At 48.6% G+C, this 24,536-nt stretch overlaps 1 protein-coding gene across 1 annotated transcript in view; it reads right to left on the minus strand.

The window, feature by feature from the left end:
- Positions 1 to 24,536, minus strand: part of PAPPA (pappalysin 1) — a gene marked incomplete at its 5' end in the record, with an annotated part of 255,185 nt that overhangs the window by 76,400 nt on the left and 154,249 nt on the right. Inside the window, 3 exons of the mRNA XM_082842115.1 lie at positions 2,919 to 3,132; positions 5,324 to 5,459; positions 6,406 to 6,519. Coding sequence (XP_082698241.1) covers positions 2,919 to 3,132; positions 5,324 to 5,459; positions 6,406 to 6,519 — 464 coding nt within the window. The remainder of the gene's footprint in view (positions 1 to 2,918; positions 3,133 to 5,323; positions 5,460 to 6,405; positions 6,520 to 24,536) is intronic.

The raw sequence follows: 24,536 nt of genomic DNA on the forward strand, positions 1-24,536 counted from the left end.
GGCTCCTCTCCTGGTTCTGTCCCCTGACCCACTGCTTAACTTCTGTGGCTGCTTAGCTGCAATCATGCCATGGGCTGTGGAGGTAATAACAGGCAGATTGTTTAGAAATCATTCTGAGCTGCTCAGATGGGGACAGCCAGAAAGACAGCGCGCTCAACACCGGAAAACGAAGGGAAAGCTACTCGTGGCACACCAGCTTTGGGACCGCTAGAGAAGCGAGGCTGAGAGAATGATCAAGATGAGACTCATTTTCCTGCCCAGTAACGAGGCTCCTGCGGGAAGGGACCCTAAAAGGCTCTTCTACCGCGAGCTGGTGATGTGGTGGGGGCAGCCCTGGGAGGCGAGGTCGGCAGCTGCCGGTCCGGCTGACCATCTGAATGGCCAGGTGAGCTGAGAGGGGTGTGGCCAGTGGGAGGCCACCTGCCGGCCAGAGCGGGACCCAGGGCCTGGTGTTTCCAAATCCTCCGATGTGCTTAAGAGGAGGAAGAACTGTGGGCTTTAATACTTACTCTTCTGATAGTTAAATGCTACAAGTAATTAAAGAAGAGGCCGAACGAGGGCCAAACAAACACAAGTTGTTTGTGGCCTAGTCTGGCCTCCGGGACACAGCTTTTGACACCTCTGATGAGAAGGGAAGAGCTTTGACCTGCAAGTCCTGCGAACTGGATTCCAATGCCACTGGGTTCTGCATCCTAACCCACTGGGCGACGCTGGGAAACACCTCCCCCACCTGGACCTTCGGTTTCCCATCCTCAAATGGGGACGCAGAACCAAAGAACCTCTTCCAGCCTCGCAGCTTTCAGGGATCAGGTTAGCGTCAGCACAAAACAATATATGTAATATATAATTTCAGAGCCCCTCGGAATGAGAACACATAGACTTTGATAATTCCAAGACGGCTGCATCTCCATCACTTAACTCCGTCTCACTGACTAAACGCTCATCAGTGAGCCGCCATGAAAACTCCTCTTCTCTCCTGGATGTGCCTGGTCCTGGTGGGCGGAGTGTGGCTCTTCGGGGCAGACAAAGTGGGACTGTACCTCCCATTGCCCGGATGGCCGTGACTCGCTCCCTCTGTCCATACCTCACGGGACAGGGGTGACCATGAAGCCAGTGTGGGTCCCTTCCTCTTCCCTCTCATCCCTCCTAGTTCTTGAGAATCACAGACTGTTTGAACTGAAAGGAACCACAGAGAACACGGACCCATCGCCATCGTTACTTCACACGCGGGGAGACTGAAGCCCAGAGAGGAGGAGGGCCTGGAACGTTGTGCCCCAGTTCAGTGCTTTTCCACAGTAGAGCAAAGAACTCAGCACATACTCATCGACGGACTTGCTTCCAAGGTTAGACACTTCTTACTGTTTACTTCGGGCACGGGAACTGCTAATTAAGGATTCAAAGAAGCCAGTGCTGGGCTCAGTGAACTCGGGGATGGTCTTGGTGACTGGCTAAGGGTGAGAAAGCATTGCAGAGAAGGTCTGACGGATTTGCATTTTCCGTCGACATTGTTTCCCTGGGTTCTGAGAATTAACTTACTTTTACAGCCTGGCGAGCCAGGGATGAAAAAGGCCTCTCAGGGTGAAATACAACGAGTGATATTTAAGGAGCTCTTTTGCCTCCGAAGGATTGCCACAGACTTTGCACAACAGAAGCTAGAGACAGTGGGTGCAAAACAATGTGGGTTTTGCAACCACCTTTTGTGTCCTCTGTGGTAGCAGGGGCGTGGGAAAGGCTGGGGTCCCCCTCCCCACTCCTCTTTCCTCTCCTGCTCCCAGGTATACAGGTCAGGGCTGAATTGCCTTTCAGAGGGCCTCGCTCGGGGGGAGACCACAGAGACCCCAACTCTTTAAAACAAATGTCAGAGATGATGTGGGACCCTGAACCAGTCCTTCTGCTTGTGAAAACCCAGAGGGTAACATGGAAGTTTGGACACTGTGGATGTACCAGATGAGCTCCGAGGCTTCTCCCAGCTCAAATCTAAGAACTTTATGCAGAATTCTGTGCAGAAAAGCACCACCATCACATCAGAAAGTGGTGATAAATACTCTCGATCAGTACATTATCTTTGCACAGTGCTTAATAGTTTGTAAGAGCACTTTTGCCCGCGGTGCACCATTTAATCCTCACGACCACTCTATGGGGTAGAGATTATTACCCGTTTTTATTCCAAAACAGACAACTGAGACTCAGAGAAGCGAAGTGCCTTGTCCAAGGACACAGTCAGGAAGGGGCGGATTCAAACCTAGGCAAGAGTATCATTAAAGCTCATACTCTTTCTAGGAAACAGCATCCTCTCTTAGCTCCAAACCAGGTGCATTAACAGATGCCAGATCAAAGGTACTGATGCAGCAACGTCATGCGGTTAAAAGACAGACACCGAGACCACCGGGAGAATGTCTCAGGAGCTAGGCGTGGGGAAGACACAGAGGTTTACCCAACCCTGCAATACACAGTGCAGTGGGATGAAGCAAATAGTAGCCCCCCAGCATCCCCCTAAATTCAGGAGGGTTATGACTCTTGCCTGTGCTACTTAGGAAACAGAACATTCCAGTATTTCAGAGCTGAAAGAGAGCTAAACCACCTCTCCTCTCTTCATTCCAATGGGGATGCTGAGGCCCAGAGAGGGAAAGTGATGTTCCCAGGGTCATCCTGCAGGCCGCCGCCAGCTCTGGGACTGCGAGCCAGGTGAAGGAGGTCTTCCTTCCACAACATGTTCCTGCTGCCCTCCCGCACCCCTGGAATTCGGAGACGTGTGGGCCTCCCGAGCCCAAAGGCAGAGTTGACCAGAGGCCAGAGGATAGGGAAGGGAGCAACACACAGACTTTTTACTGCAACACATATGGCTGCCTGGTTCCAGAACCCCTTCTTCTCCACTTGGCTACAAAACGGCCAGGGCGAGCCGACCCAGGGTGCCTTACCTCTGCTCGGCAGAGCTGTAGGTCTCCCCTCTCTGGCAGCTGCTCAGGGTGACGGGGTCAAAGTTGTCGAAGGAACGGAGGGCCACCCCCGAGATGGCGACCAAGGGTGAACTGAAGCTCACACGTACCGCCTGGCTGTGGTAGAAGGGCTGGCTGAGGTCGTGGACCACAGGGATAATCAGGGGATTGTTCCTGCAGCTCAGAACATGCAGGCCTGTCAGGGGAAACAGAGGGCCGAGGGGCCAGGCTCATTACTCACGGCCAGTCACGCCCTCCCCAACGGGCCCTTCCCGAAGCCCCCAGACCCTTTCATGTCACTGCACAAAAGCACCATTGGGTGGCCAGTGGGGATTTTGAGTTTGATTGAAAGTTTCTTTGTCTGCCTCTTTCTCTTGGTTCCAAATCTTTCCAATCCCCTTGCCTCACTGCCCCCTAAGCTTTCGCTTCACCTAGGGCTCACAGCCCCTCCCCCTCCCCCAAATGGCCACCCCTTGGCCAAGCACCACTGGCCCTCACTTCCCTCCCACATTGCATGAGGGCTTGCTGGTCTGAGTTGCTAGTTTTCAGGCTGCCTTCCCGGTCTGTCATATAAATGATGGAAATAATTCACAGAAATAAGTCATTCCCGGCGTAAAAAGCCTACTCTCATTTTAAATCTAGGAATCTGGGAGCAGCTCTTGTGAGGTAAGGACCTCTGTACCCACTCTGCAAAGAGGAGACAGAGAATCATGACCAGGAGGTGGCTTTCCAGAGGGAAACAGAAAAGCAAGCCATATAAAGTCCAAGGAAAGTCCAAACTTGCTTCACTCAGAAGCTCTCAGTTCTTTCTAGAAGTCCCCGGGCTTCAAAAAGGAAGTGGGGGGCTTCCCCGGTGGCGCAGTGGTTGAGAGTCCGCCTGCCGATGCAGGGGACACGGGTTCGTGCCCGGGTCCGGGAAGATCCCACATGCGGCGGAGCGGCTGGGCCCGTGAGCCATGGCCGCTGAGCCTGCGCGTCCGGAGCCTGTGCTCCGCAACGGGAGAGGCCACAGCAGTGAGAGGCCCGCGTACCGCAAAAAAAAAAAAAAAGGAAAAAAAGGAAGGGGGGAGGGAGAGGGACGGGAGAAAAGGTACATCAGAAGGGGAGGGAAGGGAATGATGGGGTGGGGTGGAGTTCGGTAAAGCTGAAGCTGGCTCTGGTGTTCGACGGACATCAGCTCCATTTGTGGCTTGGCCATTTCTTTACTGTGTGAATCCACCAAAGCCCTAACACTCACTCAGCGCCTGCATCTAAAGAGTGGGGTGATCCTAGCCATGTCCCGGGAGGCCCGCAGGTCCGCTTCTGTGGTCTACTGTCTTAGAGCTGCAGAGCCTCTGCAAGGGGTGCCAGGAAGCTGAGGACACGGGACAGGAGACCCAGTGGGGAGGGACATGTGGACACCCCAGGCATCAGCTAGCTGGGTCTAAGGACCTTCGCTGGAACCTGACTCTTCCCCACTCCTCTGAAAGTCTCTCCGCAGAGCCCTTTGTGATGCCAGGACCGCTATGAAAATGTTTGTTTCTCACTTAGGGACATTTCCCAGGAATCCAGAGAAATCCAGCAGGGTTTTCTTCTTCTTCCTTATGAACGTGTCCCCCTCGCCTTGAAAACTAACCAAATAAGTAAACATAACAACAAAACAAACCCCCTCCTCCTGCCTTGGCTTCTGCTTGACCCCGAAGTGACCCCGCGCATGCTTGGTTCCTACGGGTCTTTGAAGTGAGCTCCCTGGGGAATGGTGCGGGCAGCTTTGAAGCCTGGACCTCAGCACTGGCTTGGAATTCCAAACTCCTGGCCTGGCTGCCCAGAGGTAGACGGGGCAGGGTGTCTGGGAAGTGTGGGAGGGGGCGATGGGACTTCCTGAGCGCTGGGTGTTGTGCTCTGCACGGGTCACAACATCTCAAGTAATGGCTCGTTTACTATCACGGACACCACGGCTATAGGGTGAAGCACAGCAGGCGATGATTCTGAAAGCCTGGCTCCCCGGCTCTCCTGCTGGCTCCTCCCACGTGACCCGGGCCTCTCGATGCCTCTCTTTGGGTCTCGGGTGATGACACACGTAACGGGAAAGAACCTTTGCTCAGTCTCCTTCCCAGGGTCTTTTGTGGATCTCATGGGATGCCTGAGGGTAAAGGCGTTGGGTAGAAGGGAGCTATTGAAAGGAGGACTTTGACGTGAACCCCTTATGCCCACACCTGTCAGATTCGGGCTTCTCTGGATACACAAACACATCCTGATTTGAAGGCGACCAGAATGGCAAATAGAGAAGCAAGAGAGAGGAAAGGGGAGGAAAGCGCTCACCCCCAGCCGATGCTTACAACCACGCGCAGGCGCGTGCAGAAGCAGGTCCCGAGAGCACGCCGCGGGTTCCCGAGGGCAACGCTCACCTAGATCGTGGCTCTGGTCTTTGGTGTCAAGCAGCTGGACGCTGATGGTTTCCTGCTTTTGATCCCCATAATAGGTCCCATCGGTCACCAGGTGGACAATGACAGCCGCGGCCACCATTGGCTGAGAAAAGTACGCCTGAAATGCAGAGGACACGGGAGGCTCACTCACGCAGCCAGGCGTGCGGGGCGGAGGCAGCCGTGGGGCGGGGCTTTGAAGGATAATCTTCCATTTCAGGAGCTGGACTACTTATCATGGTCCCATGGTGGGAACAGGTGGGCAGTGAAACCTCAGCGTGAAGAGCACAGGCTCTGAGGTCAGAGATTGTTCTAACGTAGGTTCTGCTCTTTCCAAGCTGTGTGATGTCCACCGGGGGCTGTGCTGCTCTGGGCCCAAGTTCCCTCACCTCCAAGTGATGGATACGTAAATAGCTACATCATAGGATGGCTGGGAGGCTCCAGTAAGATACTGATAATAAGGGGTCTGGCATACGTTAAAACCACGCAAAATGGTACTTATTACTATTCGTCACTTCTCCACGCTAACTAACCTCTGTACTACGCGCCGAGGAGACAAAGGTAAATAAGATATACGCTCTTGCATTTCTGTGGACGGTGGAGTTCAATGTAGGTCAGTAACACACAAATCAAAACTTGAAACAATCACAATCCAGTCAGGAAGATGGGCCCATAGACAGCTACGGAATACCACGGCACTTGACGAGAGCCATCCAACAGATGGCCACGCGTGGAGGACCAGAAGGGAAGGGACGGTCCCTTCTCCCTGTGGGGGTCAGCGAAAACTTCAAGGAGAAGGCAGTTTAAAAGGCCTTGAACAATGATGGTCTTCCAGGCAGATAAATGGTATCTAAACTCTTGGCCAAAATAAGACTGACTGAAGGCATCCCATGAGCAACTAAGGGATTCCATTCCAGGAAGCATCCCACTGCTGAGTGTTTTCTTCTCTGTCCTTACAATTAACACCCTCAGTGGGCAGAAAAACCACCTTGAGAAAGGGTCACAGGAGGCAGTGCCTCCTGGGGGCCACTGCTGGAGAATCTAAGGCTCTCAAAGCTTTGACTTACCCGGAGCCAGAAAGTGGTCTGAGCCAGCTGGGAGTACGGGTAGCTGATGGTGCAAGGGTACCAGGCATGCTGGGAAATGCCTTCACTGAGATCTATCACCTTGGTTCGACACGCCTGGAAAAAGATAAAGGGAAACAAATGTTTTAGAGGGTCTCAGAGGTTGAGTTAAATTCAACGCGACAAAACTTTACTATCCACCTATTTTGTTCTTGACACCGCAGGAAGAAATAGGGATGAACTGAAAAGAGTCTCTTCCAGGAGCCCACATTCTAACGTAGAAGAGAAAATCTTCAATGTTATTAAGGAGAGGACAGATAACACGTTTTGGTGGTAGAGATGTCAGAGACATTCTCGTGGGGACGAGTCCTGGAAGAGTTGACATTTGAGTTGGGTCTGGAAGAACAGGGTAGCTACGAAAGGAAGGGCATTGCACATGCAGGGAATAGAAGCAAGGGCTCAGAGGAAAGCAGAAGCCCAAGTGACAAGCTGCCTGGTATAACAGAGCTTGGGGAAATGGCATCAAAGGCAGGCCCGAGGGGCTTGGATCTCACAGGCTCTTGAATACCAAGCAGACCACTTTAGAGCAAATCCGTAAATTGTGCTCAGAGCTACATTAATGACAGAACAAAGACGACGACAATGCGAGCGTTTGCTTTCCCCAAAGAAAATCAGCTCTACCATTCGTATAGATTTGCACATACACACACACACACACGTTCATTCTCAATGACAGATATAGCAAATGGTATTAAAAGAAACATGAAGCATGTATAGACAAGTAGTATTGTTCAAACGGAGGAGTATCCTGTGTATCCAAATGTCATTTCATTCCATTGGTTCATTCATTCATTCCAATAACATTTATTGAGTAACTGCTATTTGCCGAGCACTATGGGACAAGACGGCAGACGGGTCAGATGCTACGGAGCTTAGAGTGACAGTGTGTACAGACATTCATCAAGTAATCACGTATGCATACATTACTATAAATTGTAGACTAGAAAAGAGCTAGGATGGAAAAGGAGAGGAATAGCCGAGATGTTCTTGAGATTGGTCAGACTTTTTGCAGAAGGTCATCCCACATTAGAGCTTTTCCTCGGACCTCTAATGAGGCTCCTCTGTCCAATCTTCCCCAGGAATTTGGGCCTGTCATTCCATTCCACACCTGCGGGTCTCAGGCTACGGATCTAAAAAGTAAGGCCCACCTAAAGAACTCTAAGGTCTTATAAGGTATGAAAAAAAGTGAGATAATCTAATCTCAATCATGTAAAACAAACGTACACATGTAAAACAAACAAAAAGAAAGGGAAGGGCTTCCCTGGTGGCACAGTGGTTGAGAGTCCGCCTGCCGATGCAGGGGACGCAGGTTCGTGCCCCGGTCCGGGAGGATCCCACATGCCGCGGAGCGGCTGGACCCGTGAGCCATGGCCGCTGAGCCTGCGCGTCCGGAGCCTGTGCTCCGCAACGGGAGAGGCCACAACAGTGAGAGGCCCGCGTACCGCAGAAAAAAAAAAAAAAAAAAAAAAAGAAAGGGAAAAAAATATATATATACAAGGGTCAAGACTATGCATTCCATATCCATGGCAGCCATGTCTATAGTAGCAAAAGATTAGGGAGAGTTTATATGTTCACCTGTTGAAGAAGGGATGAATAAAATATGATATATTCATATGATAGGATTCTGTAAGCAAAAGAATATTAAGAGGACTGAATGGGATTCAAATATAGCGATGATCCTAACAATATTTAACACCTGGTTCAGTAGGGACCCTGGCCAAGCCAAATGGAAGCCCTATTTGTGAGTTCACAGATCTCAACATGGGGAGATTGCAAAGGCATAACACCGAGTGACTAAAAAAGAACAAGGTGTAAGTGCATTATGACGCTATTTATAAAAATCATGCAAAGCAAGACTATACCCGGGGATTCCTATACATGAGTGTAGAAGAATGAAAAATAGATTGGGAAAGTTACACATCAGATTCACTTATCAAAGTCAAGCTGAAACACATGGCTGCACTGTAATCCACAATTGCAAGATGCAATGCTTCTTTTTAAAATAAACTCTCTGTTTTGGAGTAATTTTATATGTACAGGAAACTCGCAAAGGTAATACCAAGAGTTCCATATATGCTTTACCCCATTTCCCTTAAAGTTAACATCTTCAGTTTACTCTTGAAACCTCAAATAGAAGAAGAAAAGTTTTTTGTCACCTGGGAAGTTCTGCAATGGTGAGCTGGATTAGAGACTTGGTTCTGGTTCAAACTCCCTCACAATCTGATGTGTGACTGTGGACTAGTTATCTCCGCTCTGTGGACCTCGGTTTACCTTTCACATCTGAACGTTGGATCGGGTCATAGGTTTTCAAGGGGTTGCCTATGGATTCCTAGTCTGAGGGTCAGGATGTGAGAAGATGTACTTAGCTTCTGCTCCACTGTTTCAACCAGAGCATCTTCACTCAACTGTTTTCTATATCAAGCTGCCTTGTAATGTTTCATGGGAGCTTCACTGCTTTAAAAACATTGAAAAGTACTGAAACTTGTTCATCGCCAAAGTTTCGCTCCCCCCTCCCCAAGGTGTCAGTGGGTCCTGGGAATACAGTATTAGTTTCCTGAACGTCACAGGTAACGTCCTAAGGAGAGGAGAAGTGCCAAGGATCAGCCATCTCACCGGCCAGGAATTAGGTGTCGGCTTCGGTTACTCACATCTCTAGAAGCCTAATACCGAGAAGACTATGGGTAAAACAAGCCACTTTTATGGGCTGGAAGACGGTTTTCAAGTTTATTTATTTTTTCTCGAAAACAACTGAGACTGAGCTCACGCGGCTCTGCCAGTGGATTGTGTTACATTTTTACAACAGTGCGAGACTTCGCATAAACTATCTGTGGCATTTGAAATCCAGGCCAGCAACTTGACATGTATCATTTTGGAATTCCTTCCCCGTGTGTTCTTAGCCGCCTGTCCCCCAGCAGAGAGTGGTGGAGCACATCTCTGCAGTGCTAGGGCAGGGGGCTTATCTCTCCATCTACAGCAGTCACAGTCAGAGAAGTCTCGGACTTGAACAAAGCCCTCTCGCTACTTAAACCTGGCTTCCTCTTATCTTGTCAGCTCCATCAGCACCAGACAGGACTTCAGAGGAACGTGCTGCTGTTATTTTATTCTCCTGGGTTCCTATTTAGTTTTGTGTTTGTTTCAGGCTGGCTGCGATCCTGACCAGGGACAGTCAAAGTAGATCAGAGAGGAACAAACAAATCCAGCTGAACCTTTGCCCAAGGCCCAGCTGATCTTAAAACCATCTGTGTTCCTGGGGAGGCGCGGGGGGGCTGCAAACACTCACAAGCCCCCAGCTTTTACAGACCTTGCATGAATTTGCTCATTCAGCAGCCATTTATGGAAGACCTATGGCACACCAGGCTCTCTCTGAGAGGAAAAGAGCCTTGCCTTTGGCCAAAAGGATGGTCACACACCTAAGTGTGATCCCCAGGTACCTGATTCTGTGGGGATGCCCTGCTTTCATCCACCCACTTTTTTGCACCTTCTAAAAAAGCAAATCCAATTCCATAAAATGTTACTGAGCAGTGTAGACTTTACTGAACATTTTGTGGGGGAACGAGGAGAGTTACATCGCACACCCCACATGGACTCAAGCTCTCACACCATCACCCCAAGTTCCTCCTCACTCACCAGCACCTTCGCCCAGTTTCTTCAGTGACCTTTCCAAGCTCTCCCACTCCTTCTCCCTTCCTAATCTGCACCTCTCTCAAATCCCAGGCAGAGCCGTTCTGTTCTCCCTCCCATTCTCTGACACACAAATCCTTCACATGATGCCAAGGGCTCTACCTTGCCGCCCCCAGCCCCAGAGATGTCAGGGGGGTGATAAGAGTAACATTTTTAGCCTCTCTGTCATGCTGCTATGAACAAGATCTGCTCCTTCCCTACACATCACTCACTGGTTTGTGGAATACATCACGGAGGCTCTAGAAACATATTGGCAGCCTCTAGGCTTCAGGTTCTTCTAGAAAGATAAGGAGGGGGTCTCCTCTAGCTGAAACTGATCTTTCTGCACTGCCCACTCCCATGTTCATTGCAGCATTAGTCACAATAGCCAAGATGTGGGAACAACCTAAATGTCATCAACAGATAAATGGATAAACTAAATTTGGTGTATGCATGCAATGGAATATTATTAAGCCTTTAAAAAGAAGGAAATCCTGCTATATATGACTACATAGATGAATCCTGAGGTTATCCTGCTAAGTGCAACAAGGCAGTCACAAAAGGACAAATACTGCATGATTCCACTTACATGAGGTATCTAAAATAGTCAAACCCACTGAATCAAACAGTGGAATGGTAGCTGCCAGGGGCTGTGGGGAGAGGAAAAAAAGGAGTTGCTAATCAACGTATAAATCAACAAAAAGTTTCAGTTAAGCAAGATGATTAAATTTTAAAGATCTGCTGTACAACATTGTACCTATAGTCAATAATATTGTATTGTACACATAAAAACTTAAGAGGGTAGATTTCTTTTAAAGTGTTCTCATCGCAATAAAATGAAATAAAACAAATATTGTTTTGAATGACTAAGATATTGATATTTACTGAATTACTGAATACATTAATAAATAAATGATCCAGTGAAGGGGCAAAAAGAGAAATTCATATAATATTGCTAGGCAAAGAGCAGATGTGGTTGGGCTTGCAAGCACCCTCACTCAGGTCTTTTCAGGGTAATCTTCTTGATTACTTCATGGACAGAGAACTCACTTCCATTTACAAAGAGCCCAGTTTACCTTTGGACAGATTCTTCCCAACAGCCAGGGGAACGTGTCTGGCTGCACTTTCTCCTCCTCTTTTCTCTAAGCAGCAACACTTACACGCTTCCTTATTTTAGAGTTTTAGATTTAGAAGGACTTAAATAGGTCATCTGCTGAGACCATTCCCTTTTCAGTGGTCAAGGGAGGGCAAGTGTCTTGCACAATATAAGACAGCAAGTAAGTGGCAAAATTAATATGAAAGTACAAATTTTTCTGTTCCCAGAACTGATGCCCTGCCCTCACCTATGTTCTGCACCCTCTATATCCTACCTTTGTTGTGCAGAACCATCTCCAGTGAGATTTCTACCCCTCCCGCAAGAATTCATGGCAGGAATTCTGGTGCCCGTGTGGCTCTCTTCTGCAGGAAGCCGAGCCCTACGTCTTGGATGGAAGCTGAGAAGGTCACTGCCTTTCATCCCCATCTTAGGGCCTGCAGGAACCAAGGAGCGAGCAACCCCGTTTTCCCCTTGACCTTGAGGGGGAAGGTCTCATCTTTAGCACACTCCCTTAGACTCTCGGTCATCTTCAGAGATACCTGCGCTTACTTCAAATACCAAACAAGAGACACAGGGGACCTGGGCTGTTTCTGGCTGTCACTTATTAGCTGGACATCTCTCCCAACCAACCTGTCTCCCCATCTATGAGGTGTAGTGGTTGCCCCCGGCGCTTAAGGACACCCACAGTAATACTATCCACCAAGGTCTCACGGTCACAGTATCATTTAATCCTCTCAATTACTCTGTGAGGTTGGAATTATCCCATTTTTCTGATGAGGAAATGAGGCAAAGAAGCTTTGACTAACTCTTTCAAGGTCATATATCCAGTTGTGTATGAGAACTGATGCTGGACTCTGATCCCTCCGATTCCACGTTCTGGGTCCTCAATCACGTGGCACCACGGCTGCTGTTGTCTCGGTTAAAACCTCCGCTTCCGCTGATGGAGAAGAGGGTACCGATGACCACTCTCTTTGTCTCTAGTCACTCCACACACTGCACTCTCCCTGCTCCAAAGGTCCCCATAATTAACTTTCCAGAGTGAAAAACTCATCACGTCGCCTTGCTACTTATCACACCCTCCACGGCGGTCCGTGGACCACAGGATGGAAAATTTCCTAGACACGGCTTACAAAGGCCTTCGGGAGCTGGTTCCAGCCACGTGCTCACGTTCACAGCCAGCTGCGCTCCTGCCTCACGCAGCGGGCAGGCATCCACGCAGCTACACCGTGGTGCTCGCTTCCTGCTGGAGGACCCTTCCCCCCAACACGCCGTGGACTCCACCACTGTGACGTCGTGCCCAGATTTCCACCCCACTGCAGTGGACGGCCCATTCCGTGAAATACTACACACACTTCAAAGCCAGTCTCAAATATCAGCCCTCCTCAGAAAGCCTTGGCTCACCCCCCAGGCAGAATTAATCGCTCCCTCTGATGTGTCCATATAGTTCTTTATATATACCTCAGTTACAGCACTTGTCAAGTTGGATTACAGTTGTTTAGAGCGCAGTCTTATCCCTTTAAACCCTGAAGGCTTCCAAGGTGAGAACCATGTTTTATTGATCCTCAAATAAATCCTAGCAGATTGCCCAGCACACAGGACACAAGAGGTACCCAGTGAACAACAGTAACCATAGCAGTGTATACCGTACCAACTGGCTGTTCTATGCTGGCCACTGCTTCCAGGACTCCATACGCACGAGATCACACAACCTTCAACTCTGTGAGATAGTACTGTTATTATACCCATTTAATAGATAAGGAAATATAAATATAATATATTTACAATATAAATATAATATACCTATATTTATAATATAAATGTAATATATTTATAATATAAATATAATATATTCATATTATATAAATATTATACCCATTTAATAGATAAGGAAATATAAAAATATACTTGTATTTATAATATAAATATAATGTGCTTATAAGTATAATATACTCGTATTTTACTATAAATATATTATAAATGTATTACAAATATATTTATATTATATAAACATAGTATAAATATTATACTCGTTTAATAGATAAGGAAATTGAAGCCCAGTAGTTCACCTAAGGTCACACAACTAGCTAGTAGAACCAGGATTCAAATCCAGGTGCAAACTCCACTCTTACCTGTAGATGCAACTTGAAAAGGGTCTGCCTACACATTGCTCGGGGCTGTTCCGGAGGATGGACCTGGGAATTTTTTTGTTGCTTCTCCGGGAAGCCTCTTCAGCAGACAAAAGCAAAGCCTTACAGCTCTGCCCTGGGGTGGGGCTGTCGGGCTGAAAGAGCCCAAGACCGCCAGGCTCCGGGACCTGCCTCCTAGAGCTGACTCAATGGCTGGCTTCCTCTGACACTCATTCTCCCCACTTGTAGAAGGACAGAGGAAGATGGATCCCCAAAGGGCTTTTCTGTTCTGACGTTCTGCCAGCTTTTGATGTCCAGCTTCTTCCAGCGAGAGCTGCTGAAGAGAGTCTTGATTCTGCAGTGAAGTGTGGCCCTCCTGTGGGCCTGAGCTGACTCATGGATCCCATGTCTCTGATACTCTGAGGCCAAAAGCCAACTAATATCATAGCCGCCTTTTCTGTCTAAGACAACTGGAGAAGTAACCTGAAAGTTTACTGCAGCCATTCCAGCAATGTGTTTCCTGTTTTTTGTTTTCTTTTCTTTTTGTGCATATGCTGCAAAAGGGCTGGAAGTTCTTCTCCCAAAGTCTTGACATCATTGGATGTTTGAGCTGGGAAGCTCCTCAGGGATCTGATTGTTGCCATCGCATCTGATAGACAGGTGGGGGATAGAGCTCAGTGGGGAACAGAGAGACTGCCTTGAAAGAACGCTGTAGGGTCCTCTGGGACGGGCCTCGGCTGACAGCAGCAGAGGCGTCTGCGGCCCCAGGACGTGGGCCCTTTCCTCCAGGCCAGGCACCGCCAGCCACTACAGCCAGCACCCACCTCCAAACCTCCTCCCTTGCAGAAGACTGCTTTCAATTAGAGGAGTTAAGGATGTCTTGCTTTCAAAGGGTTTTTTAAATCCAGTTTATCTTCCACCCACACACGATGTACACAAAGGCGGGGGATGGAGAGAGAAGAGGGGGAGTGGGAGTTCTGGTATTTTCCCACACAGGGGAGATGCCTTGAGGTTTCTATTGAATTTCACTTTTACAGATTTACATGCCCTTTTGTCAATCACAGGAGGGAGGAAGTGCCTGTCAAACCTCTAGCCCATCCTCTCCAATTTCCTCTTTCAATTCAAAGGGACCCGGGAATGGGCCTCACAGAAAAAGAGAGGAAAAGGAATAGGGAGTGGGGAGGGTGGGGTGCATGCTGACAATAACAATACACATTAGCGTAGACGCGCGTGCACGAGAGCACACGCGTGCGCGCGCGCGCACACGCACACACACACACACACACACGCGCGCGCGCGCGCGCGGTCCCCAGGCAGTGTTTCCGAATATTTCTACTTAGGCCACATTTTAACCTCAGGTTTACAGGTTCAATGCCAAGTTATTTCCCCAAGAATTGCAAGGTTGCAGAGGTGGGCAGGGTTCCTTGATATGAAAACTGCAGGAGGGAAAGCCTGCCTCAGGAGACTGGGACACAGAGGGGTCCAGGTGAACTCAAGCCACCTCTGTAAAGTTGGCTTGGCAGCGCCTTCAAGAACGTACTGCCCCCTCCTCAGAGCTCCTGTGGGGGAGGGAAAGGGCACCAACCCTTAAGGACAGCCTCCCAGTACTGGCGCTGCCTGTGTATTATCTCCTCTGGCCCTCATAATAACCCTGAGGAATAGGCGTTTTTTGTCCCTCTTGTAGAGATAAGGACTCTGAGGTTTGGAAGGCATTGGTCACTCCCCTCTGGCTGAGAGGTCAAAGTCAAGTGGTCTGACTCAAAGTCCGTCCACTTCCCACCCTGTGGCCAGACTTTCCGAGAACTCTCTGTCACAGCCTTTGTGCAACACACTGCATTGTGGTTTCTCGTCTGTCCATGTGTCTACATGCATGAGCTTCGAGGACAGTGCCTTCCTTAGTGATAGCTAAAGGAAGTACAATGGCCCCTGAGCCCAGCGGACCGGTTGAGGCAAACACATGGGATCAGTGCTGCCGTTCCCCCATCTCTTGCCCAGCACAGATATCGTTAAACAGTGCCTGCTGTTCCCCTGAGTGTAGACCTCTGAAACCATCTTAACAAAATGTTAAGCCACTCATGATGGGTTAGGATTGCCCTATGTGCAATCCTTGAACTTGGCTGTTAGCTCATTGAGGGCAAGAATGAGGTCTTACTTGTTATATCTTCAACTCTAAGAGCAGAGGAAGGCCTGGAGTAGGCGCTAAGCAAAGATTTAGTTGAATGAACTAAAACCACAAAAAATATTATTGATCCTTTACTATATATCAGGCTTCTAACATGTGCTCCACATACCTGGTCTCCATTAAGGTGACACGGACACAGGCACCCAAACGCTCTAATTCGGGCTCACGGCCTCTCTCACCAGCTGGGAGTACTGTAGTCCTCTCCCACCTGGGTTCTTCTCCCCACCCCTCTGCCCATCCTGACCTCCTTCCTATGCCCCTTACTCCAAACTGACCCTCTGAATATGACAACGACAACAAAAAAAAACTTTAAGGGCAACCGAGGGTTAACATTATATAACACATGTGTGTGCGTGGGCACACACACACACTTTCAATCCCCTCCTCCAACCTCCTTTTTACACACTTAATAGTGAGAGAGAGAGAGAGAGAGACAGAGAGAGAGAAAGGAAGGAAGAAAAGCCAGGCTTTCTTTACTGACCATTAGAAATAATGATCACTTTCCCTAGGCCCCTAGAGCAGTTTCCCCTTTGATACCTGCCTTAAAAAGAGAGAAGGGAAGGGGAGGGCTGGATTGCCTCTTTCAATTTCAGGATTTATTATTTGGCATGGACAGACAATCAAGCAAAGAGGTATTTCCTGTGCATAGGGCCGGTGCATGGAATGTAGGGATACCTCCTCCTCTCACCCAGTGATCTGGAAATAGCAGCAGACCTCAGGGCCTCCACCCAGGAGACACTTCCAGATAAGATAACCCGGCCTGAGATGCCCTCCAGCCTTGGGGCTCTGCTCTGGGGTGATTAGTACCTCATTGCTCCCAGGGTCTGTCCCTAACACATCGGGCATTTCACACTCCTTAGGGGTCTAATACCCTCCTGGCCTGCACCTCCCCACACGTCTGGAATCCTGTGGTTTGGGGTTCAAACTCCTGGCCTGATCAAATGGTCATGGAAAAGAAGCCTGGCCTCTCAAGGCGAAAGGAGCGAAGAAATCATTTAAGAGACCACTGTTCCACAGCACGCTGACATTTCTACAGGTGGAGAAACTAAACTTCTTAGAAAAGAAATGGTTCAGAGTCATAGGATTGATGGGGACTGCTCACTCAATGGCTTAATTTTATAGACAGAAGCTCAGGATTTCTAGGGGACAGAAATTGGATGTTCCAACTCTCTTCTAAGGGAAACATTTATGCAAGAGGCCTGAGAAAGCATCCATGATAAACGGCAAAGACAAAGTGTGTTTCTTTGCCAACACACTTAAACCAGTAACTATGACCAGCAACTATGTTCCACGTACAGAGCCTCTCCTCCTCCTGCCATCCTCACGTACCCTACAGGTAACGAGCCCGAGGTCCAAAGGGCATACATGGCGGCCCGAAGCCGCACCTGTCAGGAATGCGAAGTCCGGGTCTGATTCCTGCCTGTGTTACTGCAAGGCTACCTCTTACGATACAGATGAGGAAACAGGCCCACCTAGTGTAAGTGGTGATGCTGAGAACTGCAACGGTAACAGTGGCGATGGTGAGCACCCAGCTGCCTTCACCTCCATCAATCCCATCCTTGTGTCCTTTGTGAAAGGGCGATTCCTATTACCCATTTACCGGTGGGAAAACTGAAGCCAAGGGAGAGGAAGAAATAATCACCACCATGGCAGTGGTAGCCGTAATCAAAATAAGGACAGGTCAGCCCCTGACTTTGTATGAAACGCAGAGTTCTCACCACTCCGCCCCATGGGGTCAGCATCATCTCCGATCTCACAGACAGCAGAGCCGGGCAGCGGGCCGTGCCCGTCACCGGAACCCAGACACCCGTTCTGAGGAGGCACTGGGCAGGGGGCTCGGACTCCTCCAGCCAGTAAATCCTCTAACAGGGGAGAGCGATTAGTGTCGGATGTGGCGGGCGGCTTTTGTGCTGCTGACAACTCGTCCCTTTAAAGGCCTGGCCGGGCTCATTTCACACGGGCCCTCCGCAGGCCTGCTCCCATCTCCCCGTAATTACGCCATTCACTAGTCACCCAGGCCCGCCTCTGAACTCCTGACCCAGCACTGAAAGACTTGGGATCTCATTACTAATCTCTTAAGCCACCTAGTCCTCCAAAATACATCCATTTAAGTTGGAGGCCAAGGCTTTGGGGGTGGGAGCCAGAGAGAGGGAAAGTCCAGCGCGGGCCCTTCTCATGACACGGCCATGTACCCACTCTGGGGCCTGCGGCCCTAGCCACGGGGCAGCTGGCCTGGCTGTCCAGCTCAGGGCAGGGCAGGCCTCGCCGACGCTCGGGACTGGACTTAAGAGACTAGGCCTTTGGACGGGAAGGGCATCTGGGCCCACCTGGTTGTAATTTCAGGGGTGCGGGGAGGGGATGAGGCCTGTGTTTGTTTTCATTATTATTATTGTTGCTGAAAAGGGAGGAAAGAAATGAGCAGAAACTGCTAACATCTGGAGGCTGCCGTCCAGCTTACGTAATCTCCCACAGCAGAGGAGGGACGCGGGATCCCCGGCCAGATGGTCCGTGGGTGACTTCACGGCACATGCGTCTCCTCCGACAGTAAGATGCTGACAGGGTTAGGAGAGTGGGTGGCAGGATCTTCTTAAAATTCTTTAGGGGTGAGGGATAGGTGTTTGGGGGTTCCCAGAGATCTCAGTTTTCTTGTGGAAGACAAATTTTCTTCCAGCCAAAGCTCAACTTTTTCTTATATTTCTCTCTCATTAACTCATTCATTCATTCACGCACTCATTCAATGTACACTTACACAGCACTTACTACGAGTTAGGTTCTTTATCTCCCATGGTCTAGATGAGGAAAATGGATCCCAGAGGGGGGAAAAGGCAATAAAGATAAAGTCCCTTCTCCCAAAGAGCTCCCAGACCCCTGGGGGGATGTGATGGAGAGTAAAGGCTTGTCCCAGCAAATACCCACACAACAGCGTGGTGGGTGCCGTATTCGAGGTCCGTTCAGGTTGAGAGGGGCATGGAAAAGGAGGGACAGTCCATGCCCACGGACCGGGCCTGAAACGCAGAATCTTAATGTCAAGTGGGCTCTGAAGAGCAGGGGCTGGAGGAAAAAAGGCAAGAGAAGGAGAAAAACTGGGCCACAGCTGAGCCATGACAAACCCAGTTTCCCAGATGATGTCAATAACAGAGGCATGAAGGATAAAGTTCAAGATGTAGAATCTTGCTGCAAACACAGTTCTGAGCACATTATATTTTAAAAAACACATTGCTAACTTTCTGTGTTTCCAAATCTCTTTTTAAAAAAATCTGTACTGAAAGCAATTAACAACATTTCACGAATTCTAGGACAGGATATAAAAGCAGCGTTGACTCTGGATCAGATCAAGAGGATGCTGTTAGCTTCAACCAGAATGTTCACTCAACTCTGGGTCGAAACCCAGAGATACTGCCAGCACAAGATGAAAATCCTGAGGCGTTGCCAGCTTCAGATATGAATCCTGAAGCATCGTGATTTGTATTTCAGAGCCCAGAGGCATCGTCAGTTCTAAAACAGGACGTTGAGCATGGAAACACTTCCGGTTCTAGGCCAGAATACCAGGATGTCATAATTCTAGAAGAGGAGCAACCAATGCTGCCTGCTCTAACTCCAGCACCCCAAAACTTCCTGTTTAGAAAATCAGAGACCAAAGACTGAGAACACGAATCCAGTTAGCTTCACTCTAAAATGCCCTCTTTACCGGCTCTAGAGTGGAATTGGGAGACACCGCCAACTCAGGAGCAAAGCACTGAAGCATGGAAATCTCCAACACTCAGCTCAAAGCTACTCAACTGAAGCAGGATGTTTTAAAGAAACCACCAGCCCTCTTCTTTGCCTGCTCTGGGAGCCCTGAGATGTCCATGGGTTAATCAGGGAAGTGGTGACCACATCCAAGCTTGGTTCCTGGTCACCAAACCCCTTGGCTAAGGATAGGTGAGCAGTGGTTAATGGCAGTCTTGACCACACTGGCCTATTCAAGAAAGGTCAAAGGAGTGATTTTTCACTTCAAAACATCTGTGTGTTAAACGAATAAGACTTCCTCAAGTTCATAAAGCTAGGAGTTTCCAGGTTGTTTTTGTGTTTTTTCTTCCTTCTTCCCCTTCTTCCTCTCCTCCTGCTTTCCTAATCAATAGCTGTGTGTTCCAAGCTGTGACCAAGATGAAGTATGAGTCACACTGCCTGCAGGGAACCCCACCTGATGCCAAGGTGCCTTGTCCTTGGGTTCTGCCCTTTACTGCAGACCTCAGGGTTTTCTGATCCTATCACCCTGGAAACCACTGAGTGATTGCCTCTCTTCTTTGCTTTTTGAAGAGCGGGCGGTCATCTTGCCAGGGCTGCCTTCAGTTTGATTTCTCCTAGGAAGAGCCTCCAAAGGATGCAATGTTCTGACGCATGCAAGGACAGGGATCACTTATGCTTTTATCGGTGTCCTGCTGACCTTCCAGCTCAAATAAGGGCTCTCATTCTTAAGGAGAAGGGTGGCATTTCTCTCTGGCCTCCCTCTCCAGATTTCAGAGGTAGGGAGAGTGAGCCTGATATGCAAACTGGGGCCTTTGCCCATCAAATGCCCAATAGATACTGCTGACGTAAGTGTCCACCACCCCACCAGCAGATTCCTCTGAGGAACAGAGACTATCTGCAGTGATGCTTTCCCCTAGTGGTGCCCTTGGACAAGGCAGCACACATCTGCAAAAAAGGCAGGCTGTTGGAGCAGCTGTTCTGAGACGCTGTCCATGGGAACCCACAATGTGATCTCCTCAACAATCCTACACCTGCCACTTTCCTGAACTTTCCATGAGCAGTGCAAGTCACACGCATTGACTTGGAAGGTGTGGGCTGGAATCTCAGATTCTGCCATTTATTGACATCATGACCTTGGGCGCTTCAAGGAGCCTAAATTCCTCCACTGCAAGATCAGATGATGGTACCTACCTTGAAGGGTTGTTTCAGGATTGCAAGAGCTCTTGCACGTGCAAGTGTCTACACACAGCCCTGCATGCCAGAAACACACTTAACATTTCCCTTCTTCGTCCCTTCCTACTTCTTCCCTCCTGGCTCTAGAGGAAGACAGTCTTGGGGTCGAATTCTAGATTTCCTTGCCCCACCCCTAGGCTAGTTGTAGAAACTTGGGTAAGTTACTTAACCTTTGTGAGTCTCAATTTAGTCCTCTGTAAACCAGTGAAAGTTAGCCACTACCTCGTAGAGGGGTTGGTGGGTATAAATGTGCTAAAACGGTGTGAACCTCTGGGTAGAGGTCCTGACATGGAGTAACCGCCTTGAGAGCTGGACCATTCACACTGCTCCTATCATTATTATCAACTATTGTTAGTACTATTATGTCATTGGTATTACTGTCATTTATTATTGTTTAGTCATTCCTTTTCATCTCTCCCTTATTTTTATTAGCAAGCAACATTCCATTATATGTATATACGATAGTTTATTTATCCAGTTCACCAGCTGATGGACATTTGGTTTGTTTTCAGTTTTTGCCTATCATGAATAAAACTGCTATGAATATACATATACATATACATAAATACATATATATATATCTTGACCCTTCGTATGGACATGTTTTCTTTTAATACCTAGGTATACAATGGCTGGATTACACTGCCACATTGTTTTCCAAAGTTATTGTACTTTGTAAATTACTACCAGCAGTGTATGAGAGTTCCAGTTCCTCCATATCCTAACCAACACTTGATATGGTCAGCTGTTTTAATTTTAGCCGTTTTAATAGATGTATAGCAATATCTCACTGTGGTTTTAATTTTTACTTCTCTCATGACTAATGATATTGAGCATCTTCTTCGGTGAAGTGTCTGTTCAAATATTTTGTCCATTTGTCAAAATCAGTTTTCTTTATGTTAGGGGGTCTATTTTCTGGACTCTCTATCCTGTTCCATTGATCTGTTTGTCTATCTTTATACCAATACCATGCTGTTTTGATTACTGTAGCTTTGTAATAGGTTTTTTTAAAAGTATACTTGATGTTAATACAATGTTGTGTTAGTTTCAGGTGTACAGCAAAGTGATTCAGTTATACGTACATATATATATATATATATATATATATTTTTTTTTTTTTCAGATTCTTTTCCCTTATAGGCTATTACAAAATATTGAGTATAGTTCCCTTAATTTTGTATTCCTCTTCCCTTCTCCCCCACCTCTCCTTCCTCCCTTCTTTCTCTTGCTCTTTCACACCTTCCTTGGCTGGGCCTCTCACTGGGAGGCCTGTCTGAAGGGGAACCATACACGCTCAAGCCAGACAGACAGCCCTTTATGTTTCCATCAATATCCATAGAAATCTAGTCATGAGAACTTCTCTAAGACCAGAATAATAAGAGGCAAACGGGTAGAGCCTTTTTCCTGGGGCCTGGCCTCCAGTAGCTGTTTCCTACTTTCTGTGCAAAGCTGTTAACAGAACAAAGTGCAGATTTAGTTGTAAGGTTTTTTTGTTTTTTTTGTTTTTTTTTGTTTTGCGGTACGTGGGCCTCTCACTATTGTGGCCTCTCCCGTTGTGGAGCACAGGCTCTGGACGTGCAGGCTCAGTGGCCATGGCTCACGGGCCCAGCTGCTCCGCGGCATGTGGGATCTTCCCGGATCGGGGCACGAACCCGTGTCCCCTGCATCGGCAGGCGGACTCTCAACCACTGCGCCACCAGGGGAGCCCTAGTTGTAAGTATTTATCGCATGCCTGCTGTGTGCCAGGCCTTGTTCTTCATCTTGGAACACACAGCAGTGACCACACATTTTAAAAAAATTCTTGGGGAAAGTGGTGTGTATCCTGGAAAGTGCATGGGCTGTGGAGCCTGAAAGCACTGGCTTTCCTCCTGTTCCACCACTTGGAGGAGGGGACCCTGTGTGGAGCTTTGCTTCCCTATCTGTGAAATGGGGACACAGTTCTTACTACACAGATTGGATATAAATGTTTAATGCAATAACTGAATTGAATACATGTAGATAGCAGTTATTATATGCCAAGCAGTGTTCCAAGTGTCTTATGTGTGCAATTTTCTGGAATACTCACAATTGCCACTTGATTTTCCTATTTTACAGATGAGGAGACTGAGGCCGAGAGACCATGTAACTTGCCCTAGATCTCACTATAGGTGGCAGCACTGGGATGTGATAGACTCTAGACCTGCTCCATTAGGGTAGCTCAGTATCTCCCTGTGGCTATTTAATTTTAAACTAATTAAAATTAAAAATTCAGGTCTTCCCTGATGGTGCAGTGGTTGAGAGTCCGCCTGCCGATGCAGGGGACACAGGTTCGTGCCCCGGTCCGGGAAGATCCCACATGCCGCGGAGCGGCTGGGCCCGTGAGCCATGGCCGCTGAGCCTGTGCGTCTGGAGCCTGTGCTCCGCAACGGGAGAGGCCACAGCAGTGAGAGGCCCGCGTACCGCAAAAAATAAATAAATAAATAAATAAAAAATTAAAAATTCAGTTCCTCACTTTCCTGAGCCACATTTCAAGGGCTCAAAACAATAGGTGGCTAGAGGCTACGGTGCCAATATAGACTACTTCCATCGTCACTGAAATTCCTATCAGACAGCTGAGCTGGAGCCCGGGCTCTCAACACTGACACAGTTCTGCCTTCTCTGGAATATAAACTCCTGACCATAGGTCCCTGACGCATGTCGTTTTATCTCCTTCCTTACATTGCTCTGCATTGCTTTTCTCTTCCTGGACCCCTTGCCCCAGGAGGCTACATTGCAGACCTGGGCATCACCCAAATTCCTGAGAGCAGTATCCTGCCAGCAGACCAGATCTCTCCCAAACTCATGCTCTTTCCCAGGATGGAGAGAAATGCAGGCATCAGCCCAGCATCCCCTTCTGCCAGCTGCACACATAGGGCCAGTTTGGGTAAAGGGTTCTGGGGTGGGCAGGAGCCCCAGGGAAGTCTTTGTTGGACCACCCTGGCAAAGAAGCATACCTCTCAGCACGGGTGCCTTTCACTTCCCTCTCTGAGTCCATCTCTCCCCGAAAAATGAACACGCACTAGTATATCCAGGAGCATCTGGCACTTAGATCTGGCTGAAGAATTAGGTGCGCTTTAAGAAATCCGTGCCTAGGGTGGCAGAGAGGGTAGAAAGCCCTTATTGGTCTTGGTCTGGTTCTATACGTAGCATATGCAGGTTAACTTAAAAAGTAAGGATGTTGGGATGGAGAGTGGGGGGTAGGGGGTTTGAAGAACAAACACAAACAAATGAACACACACACACACACACACACACACACACACACCCCAAAAGCAGAATCCTATGCACAACCAACATCCAACTCCCCTTGGAACCCCATCCTTTGGGCCTGGCTTGAGAAAGTTTACTTCCAGAATTAGAGAAATGAGCATGTGGTTTTGGGGACAGAATCCAATACCGCCGAGGCAGCGGGCTCAGCAAGCTCGACCGGCGGCTGCTTCCTGCGCGCATTACAGTCTCGGAGAGCGAACGCTGTTTACATATTTTACATGTTCCTTGGGTACAGGACACGAAACTAAATTACACAGCAAAGGCCATGCTGGCTAAACACCGGTGCCCCTGCTTAAAACAACAACAACAATTGAAAAAAAAAAAAAAGAAAATGAAAGACGAGGATGGAGAAGGGTCTTGAGGGAGCCTGAGTAGATGGCAGGGATGGAAGGCAGGAGTCTGGTCCTGAATGGATCAGGAGGGAGAGATGACGCGTACGATACAGACAGTGAGATGGGAGTGGGTCAGGCTTGGAGAAGCAGGGAACACAAAGGCCTAGGGGGTCTTCCTAGAGGGGCTGTGGAGTAAACTGGCCCAGCTGTGTCTGCTCTCCGTGAAGAGCCAGTGGAAGCAGCCCCGAACCACAAAGGCTTGCTTTTCCTGGGCTGCAAGACAAGAGTCAACTGGCAAGTGAGAGCCTTCCCTGCTCCATGTGGCACCTTCCCTGGTAACCCATGCATGTCTGCTGCAAACGCCAGGCGTTGTATTCACGCACACCCATCCCCCTCAGTGTACGTCCCTCTAAGGGTTATTCCGTGTG

This window comes from Leucopleurus acutus (genome assembly GCF_964270905.1).
Source record: "Leucopleurus acutus genome assembly, chromosome: 7".
NCBI classification, from domain to species: domain Eukaryota; kingdom Metazoa; phylum Chordata; class Mammalia; order Artiodactyla; family Delphinidae; genus Leucopleurus; species Leucopleurus acutus.